The sequence below is a fragment of the Trachymyrmex septentrionalis genome, unplaced genomic scaffold (genome assembly GCF_001594115.1).
Source record: "Trachymyrmex septentrionalis isolate Tsep2-gDNA-1 unplaced genomic scaffold, Tsep1.0 scaffold63, whole genome shotgun sequence".
In the NCBI taxonomy this organism is placed as follows: Eukaryota; Metazoa; Arthropoda; class Insecta; order Hymenoptera; family Formicidae; genus Trachymyrmex; species Trachymyrmex septentrionalis.
The window spans coordinates 797496-805602 of record NW_017305811.1 but is presented as its reverse complement, the minus strand read 5'-3'; the positions used below and the strand labels follow the sequence as shown (position 1 = coordinate 805602).

General features: G+C 41.5%; 1 protein-coding gene across 3 annotated transcripts in view; it reads left to right on the top strand.

Moving 5' to 3' along the window:
- The window catches only part of LOC108753041 (protein bric-a-brac 1-like), a 340929-nt gene that overhangs the window by 311616 nt on the left and 21206 nt on the right, over nucleotides 1-8107 (top strand). For all 3 annotated transcript variants that reach the window (XM_018494372.1, XM_018494371.1, XM_018494373.1), the window contains exon 2: nucleotides 6340-6397. In XM_018494372.1, the coding sequence (XP_018349874.1) occupies nucleotides 6340-6397 (58 nt within the window). The remainder of the gene's footprint in view (nucleotides 1-6339; nucleotides 6398-8107) is intronic.

Sequence of the window (8107 nt, the reverse complement as noted above, 5' to 3'; positions counted from 1 at the left end):
AATTGCAAGCACTGCTGGATATAAACTCTGCGCAAACTGAAAAGGAGCTTGCAGAACAGCTTGGCGTTACGCAGCAATTAATATTTTTTCGTTTGTTTTTAAATAAAGATTGAATTTTACAAAAAAAAGCTCAGAACTTTTTTGTACACCTAATATATAAAAATTATAATCAAGTGATTCTTACATATACTTTAATGTGTTTAGAAAATACTTAGGAAGTTAGGTATTTTAAAAAAAGAAAAGATAGAAATTATCATTTAGCCAAATGCGCTTCTAAAGTTTCAAAGAAAAAAAAGACGCGCATGACACAAATGACCCAAACATGTGTAAGGATAATACACCTAATAATGTAACGGTATCTTTTATAATATCCGTATTATAATATAATAATGATAGTAATATAATAACGTAACAGTACTTTTTATATACCGGCTTTCGAGCGATTATATTTACAAAATTAATTAAGCATCGCATTTATTACTACGTTACATTTATGCTAATTTACACGCGCAGAATCTAGCTAGCTGGCGAAATAATGCTATTTTCTAATTAATACGGAGAAAATTGAAGAGAAAAGTTCTCAAGCCCCTTTACATCTCCATCTGTATCTGAATCGCGTAAGTGTGTTCGCACAAGGAACGTATATAATTCATGTGGCTCCAACCGAGATTCGCTGTGATTCGGGGAAAAGGATTAAGGATAACTAGAAAAATTACAGCGAATAATAACGTCTCGCGCTTTTCTCCCGAGGAAGAGTTTTCTCTTTCGGATCGAGTTTTCGGTTCCATCTTGCCGCGCACGCCCGTGAAACTTCGATCTAACGTGTAATTTCCCGCGTATACCGCGTTTACTCTCTGATACGGAGATGCCCGCCGACGGGGACCTCACGGTTGTCGTGGGCTCTCGAACGGGAGGCGAGAGAGACGAGAAGCGAATCTCTTTCCGAGTCCGAGAGACGAGAACTTTCGTTCGAGACGCGGCCGAAACTTTCCGGTAACTTGTTTCGCTGGAAAATAGCCCAAGTTTTCTTCACAGCGACGATATCCCGTGAGCCCGGATATTTTATTCTCGACGCCGAGGTGTCGAGAGGTCGTCCTCCTCTTCGTTCGTCGTCGTCGTCGTCGTCGTCGTCTGATCCCGTCGCGAATCCCAAGAGATCGTCGAACAGATTTACGCACAGTATTCGTACGCAAACAAACTTGTGATCGCGTTATTGGTACGTCATTATTTATCCGTAAGTCATTCTCCTTACGCAGCGATTATGTATGCTATTTCTTTTACCTTTTAGGTAATTGGAGTGACGCTAATGATTTTCAGATATTAATTGTAAGTGCCATTATTATATACTCAGATTTTTCTACGTGTAACTTGATCATCCACGTCTTTAACTCTACAAGGTACACGACGAACTTCCGGTATTTGAAAATAATTAAAGCATTTCTTACAAAATTTATATCAAACTTCTACGTTATCAAACTCCCAACGTAAGCGTCTTTAGTGGCACGAAGATCGAGCCCGGTACACATCATTTCACGCCAAGTGCGCTGAGCATATTATTAGTTATAAATACTATTTAGTTATAGCGGGTACAATTCAGTTACTTAAGGCAATTCATATTTGTTGTTACCTCGATGGAGAAAACTATGTCCCTCATTATGCTCTTAGAACAAGAAAGAGGAATGTTAGTCAAGAGAGCTTCCTCGAATTTGTACAATTGAGTCTGGGTTTTTTAGTGTATGACACTAAAAACCTGACTGCCATCTTTACTTGATTACAGACAATATTAAAATCTCAGAAATTCATCTCACCCTGTATAAGTATATCTAACTCTCGACTGACTCTTCTTTTTCCCCATCATCTTACGTCGCGTCCTATAGAACAATCATCTCGTGATATTAGATGCGTTGATATTCGCTCGCGTGCTGACTCAGCTGACTGCCTTTTGAAATTCTGTCAGCCTTAACAGCTTCCGGAATTTCTGACCGCATCTCAGTGCGATCAAGGAGGTACAGTCAGGTTACCGCGACGGCGGCGTGCGTGAAAAATTCACAGCGGTCAGCCCGGTAATTTGAGGGCGGTTAATAGCGAGCGTGTGCTGAGGAGAAGCGAGGAGCAACAGAACTCAACGGGGGAAAGCGCGAGAGAAAGAGAAACGGAGAGAGAGAGAGAGAGAGAGAGAGAGAGAGAGATTCATGGGTAGAGTAAAATCGCGCACGAGCTCGGCGCGATATTTAATTCACGAATCCTCTCGATGCCGCGGCCAGGGTGGCTCATGTCTTCCCTCCCGTCGGTGGCAAGCAGAGGGGAAAGTGGCTGAAAGGGAAAGACGAAGGGGATGACGGAGACGAATGCACGCTCCGCTCGTTGCGAACCGGACAGAGAAGTCGGGGGAGGCTCATTTCCATTAGCGGCATGCATCATACAGAAACTAGCCAGACTATATACACGGGGTGTTCCGCTGCACGTCGAAACAAATTGAGATGCAGACTGCCGCTGAATGACGGCCGACAGTCACTGTCTCTATGGTGCGTCGAGACGCCGTCGTCCTCGCCGCTTATCCTCCTCCTCCTCCTCCTTCCCCTCCGAAGGGGAGGTGATTTTCTCCTCGTCTGCTGAAGCTCCTAAGTACGACTCGAAGAAAGTCTAGATATAGAGCTGTAATAGTGACCGCTGAGAGAAAATTTATCCCAAGCGAAGCATTGTTGCGTGAAATTAATTACGTTCCCTAAGATGTAAACGGGAAGGGATAGATTATCTCCTATCGTGTTTTTAATCATTTTAATTATTTCGTACATTATCGGACCGGCCCTTCGAAACATTTCTTTCGACCGATCGTTAGTTACAACAACATCGTAGTTTCAGTCTAATCGTAAGCGCGAGATCCACTTAGCGCTTACGAATGCTTCGAAGAATTCGATCGAGCGAATTAGAAGAAGAATTTTATACTTTAATCGACTAATCGAAGTGCCTTCCGCATTCGCGTCGAGCGCGAAACCATAGTTCGAATCCCTGTCGGAACGGAAAAGAAGAAAAACGGATAAGGGGAACATCGCGATCCTCGTTCGCGCGTCCTTAATTAATCCTCCGGCTGCGTGCAATACGCAATGTTTTCATTATAAAAATCTTCTATCACGTCCTTCTATTCCCGTCGCAACATGCGTCGAACGGGATTATCCGTGTGGGAGAGAAAGGCGGTTGGACGGGCGTTGCATTCCGTGCGCGACGTAAGAACGACCTGAAAGGGACGGCCTGAAAAAAGAAGTGGGGGATGACAGAGCAGGGTGGAGGAGAGGGTAGGGAGAGGGGTGGAAAAAACGCGGAAAAAGAGGGAAAAAGAAAGAGAGAGAGAGAGAGAGAGAGAGAGAGAGAGAGAGAGAGAGAGAGAGAAAGGGGGAGGGGAGAGAGAGGACACGCTGGCGAGGGTGGGCGACCGCGATATACAGGGACGCTCGCAATTTTCTCGTCAATGCACACGTCAACCGGCACGTCGCGTATGCACTCTGTACGGTGTATTCCGCGAGCTGCACCGCAGAGCGCGCGGCGCGGCGCGGGGGACGCGAGACAATGAAAAATGCACGCGCCACGATATACTACTTGCGCGTCCAAGTTACAACTGCAGAGCAGGCTCAATCTCTCCCCCTCCCCCTCCCCCCCTCTCTCTCTCTAGCTATCTCTTTTCTTCCTCTCCTCCCCCCCGTCTCTCTCTTCCCCTCTTGGTCTCTCACTTATGCGTCCTCCTCCGGCTCGAGCGAGAGGCTCGTCGGAAACAGCGAGCGGGCTGCTCAATAATTCTTTGTGTGGTTTAGCCGGGAGATGCGTGTGCACGTGTATTGACGCGGGGCTATTTCGCGAAATTGCCAACGCTCCGTGCCATCCCCCTCGTGTCACGGCGGCGGTGGAGACGTTATTTCGCTGCACACACCGTCGCCTTTCGTTTCCCTCTCCTCGCTGCCAGAAAGCCCTCCCGTTTTGATGACCGGCGAGAAACCCCGAAAAACGATTTACGGTAACTGCGCCGCCACGCGGCAGTGGGCGGGGGAAGGAGAACGTACATTTGAATAGATTTGAACAATTTAAATATACCGCGGCACAATACGAGGTTCTCGTATACGGCGCGCTATCTGCACTTCCGAAGAGTGACGTTTCCGCGTTCTCGTCAAATCAAAAAGAATACTGAAAACAGTCCATTGTGTGAAATAGTATTTAAGTTACATACGCGTTTTCTGTCGATACTCAAGGATGAAGGATTAACTTTTAAGTAGGTAAATGGAGTGGTCACAACATCCTCAAATGCAGTTTTCTTGAAAATCTTTTCATGGGAAAAGAAAAAGAAAGTATTACCTAGATGCCCAGAATCTCAAGATTCACATTTATTTTTATATATTTGTTTAATGTTTCATAAGAATATATATAGTATATATAAAACTAATGTAAATTTAACTAGCATAATATATTGTAAACAGATACGACTATAGAATTAAAATTTAATTTCTTGTTCACTCTATACTTATCCCTTATTATACCTTGCGTATCTTTAAATCGCATATTTGTCTATTTAAAGTTAATGCGTAAAAGTTAGATCCATTTACTTTCGTAAGTTTTGATCGATTTTAGTTTGAAATAAAAGATACATCTTTAGTGGACGAGATGGATGATAGCCGATATCTTTACGCACGAACGTCTCTCGAAGCGGCATTCGGCTTTTTGCAAGTAGAAATTCGCGAACCTATGAAACTTTGGAGCGCGAGGGAAAAGGGAAAGAAAAAAAGGAAAGAAGTAGAAGGATTTGAGCGGCAATCGGGGCGCATCGAGCGACTCTTAAAAATTAATTTGAGAAGTCAGTCCGGAGAAAGGGGAGGCTCAGTCCGGAAGTATAATACTATATATACAACAAGTATAACCGGCACACGCTTGCCTACGATATTGCAGAAATCGCAAAATCCGAAAGCGTAAGGGGAAGAGGCAAAACTTTTCAAATGAGCCAACTTTGCGTGTGTCTTGCGCTTTCGGTACCCTGGCGCCAAGCCTCGCATATTAGCAAAGTTGTCGGCCGAGGTGAATAGTTCGGATTACCTCGGTATTTTCAATGCATACAATTTTTCCCTTGTAGTCCCGGAAAATTGTTGGTAAGTCGCCTCTTTGTATTGTGTCACATTGCAGAATCGAGCACAAAAAGGTCAGTGAAAAATAAAGGTTTGGTAATAATCAAACCTATAGCGAGGTTGAGAAGTAACGCGTTTGTACACTGCTAAATTTATAGTGTCAATTTTAATGCTATACAGTGTCAAATTGACAGTATGTAGTTTCAAATTTAATTATTTTTATAATGTATTGTAACAAAATTATTTTTAGATCTGTATCTATCTAAACTTTTTTTAGATATTTCGGCAAAACCGTTTCCACAAAAAAATCAGTGTTTAGATGGACTAACTAAATGTCAATTATACTTTTCCAAATATTTAATAATTATTACCAAACAGTTGCTTATTATTATATGAATCTGGTATTATTTATATTAAATATTGCATCAATACACTGAAAAAAATATATAGTCAATTGTAATAAATATTTAGTTGAATACTGCCAACTAAATATTTATTAAATATAAAGATATATTTGATACAAGAAACGTTAATTTGATTTAACAATCTTTTTTTTTATTGAACAAATATTTACTTACTGCAAGTAAATGTTTCGTTGGCAGTGTTGAATGAAATATTTATTAAAATTAACTGTATTTTTTCTCAGTGTACGCTAAACAAAATATATTTGGTAGCGATTAGCCCATTTTTTCTCAATGTAAAACTCTCAATGCCAAACTGTTACACCTATCTTGCCTATCTCGTGAACTCCATTTAAGTATTTATGAGATGAAATCTTTTATTATACTTATTACCCTTATCTTATCGTGGTTATTATTAACGTATCATTTATTTTAAAATGAAGGTATAAGCTTACGATTAGATAATTAGAAAATGAAACAAGCGATTCGATAATTAAAACGTTCTCTCGGCCGTGATCCGATTTAATGGGATTTAAAAGTATATTGATATCTTCTCTGTTACATAACTTGGAATATTAAAGTCTAAACAATTGGTGTTTTGCGTGATGTCAAGCGGCACCAATAGGGATTAAAATACTTCAACTCCCTCTTTCTCCCGCGGACGAGGGTCGATTTCGATGAAATAATTATCTCGGCGAAGGTCGTTTTGCTTCCGGTTAGAGAAAAGAAGATTGCTCGGATAAAAGATTAAGTCGTTTCCCCAACCAGCCGTTAAATCGCCGCTAATCGTTGTTCCAGCACACCGATGTCTGACCGAGCGACCTTTTCTGTTTCAGGCCAAGTTGTTGGAGTCGTCCCACGCTTGGCTCGGCGCCTCCACCTCCAGTATAGCAGGTGAGTCCCGTTTTCGTTTTTCTCCTCTTCGTCTCGTTTCGATACGTTTCAGGAGATAATCGCCCTCTCGACACGGCCCCCAGGCCGGACGTAAACGTGGAAGCCTCCACATTAGGCAACGCACACAACACGCGAAACAACGTCTGGTTGTCTATGCTCTATGCACAGGGTGTCCTCGTACTTTCTTTTACCGATAGATTTTGCCGAAATTAAAGTTGTAAAAATAAAAATCATGTTTACGATTTTTTTTTTTTTAGCTAACCCCGAGGAACAAATTTTTCGTACATTCGTGACTATAAACAATTCCATGGTTACATAATAATAATTAATAACAGTCAATAATAGTCAAATTCCAAAAGCCTTTCTCAATGGTACGTAATCGAAATATTCAGTGTAAATGAAGTTTAAATAAAGTTGACGTTATCGTGGAAATTTGAATAATGCTAGTATAATAACAAAACATATGATTGTTTCCTGTTTTTATTATAATCGCGTATATACATGTATTTTTGGAAAATTGAATTTATCTCCAGTTTTAATTACTTACGTGGCGTTTATCGTTAAAGGAAAGTACGATTAGTCGAAGACACCCCGTATAACCTGTTTCGCGACATCTGTAAAAGACTTCACATCCCTCTCCTACAATATCTGTTGCATTATCTGCCGCTTGTATCTGTATCGAACGAATTCCGACGATCGGTTTTCGTAGTAAGTAGTGGCGCAACGACCGATCATCCCTTCCGAGTTCGAGTGGAGATTTCCTGTTCTCGAGTATCCCTCGAGCATCCCTCGAGGGCTGTTGTCCGATTCGCTCCGCTCCATTTTCAAGTTCATGGTCACGTTGTTGAATCATCAGCTTTGTACGTGACAAGCCTCGTCCTAGAAACGACGACTGATCGTCTCCCAGACTTTCGTGCTCGACCTTTAGGTTTTCGCGGGGATGGAACATCCGTCCGTTATTCGTAGATCGATACGTCTTACTATTTACCTTCTTTGCCTTTTCAAATGCTACTTGCTGACGTTAAGGGAGTTCCTGGAAGCACGACCGTCGTCGTCGTTGACAACCACGGGAGGTGGCAACACGAGAGAGAGTACGAAGAGAAATCGCGGTGTGGAGTTATACGTGGTAACCGAACAACAATAAAATAAAGGGAGGGACGTGAGCGCGGGCCCAACCATAATAAAGCGCGGGAATGCGTTTCGCTTTAATATAGAAAGCAATTTAGATAGACGATGCCGGTAGCGAACGCCAGTTAATAGCGGCGATAACATGTCCACGATTCGCAAGCGAAAGGTTCAGCGTCTAACCCCCTTACGCGCACCATCGATCGTGGTTATATATTGTACCTTTTGAATGTAAGTCTCCGTTTGTTAAATCTTTGGACACTGCACTAGAAACAAGGATCCTTTAATATTTACCGGTACTTTGAATCCATGAATCAAAGGACGAAATTAAATACCAGATCCAATAAAATATCCGCACTTTTAAATCGGCGTATATATTATATTCAAGAGGCTCGAGAAGTATTTGTAATTTCGTATTATTGTATATTTTACAATATACAATATATTTATTGTATTCTACATGCGTAGTGCTCGAAGCTATGAATATTCCAAGAGAAGAATTTTTAGTATTTGTGACTATAATTATAACATGTTATCATAATTATGATTATTATGCTGTAATGACAATAAAAATAACTATATGTA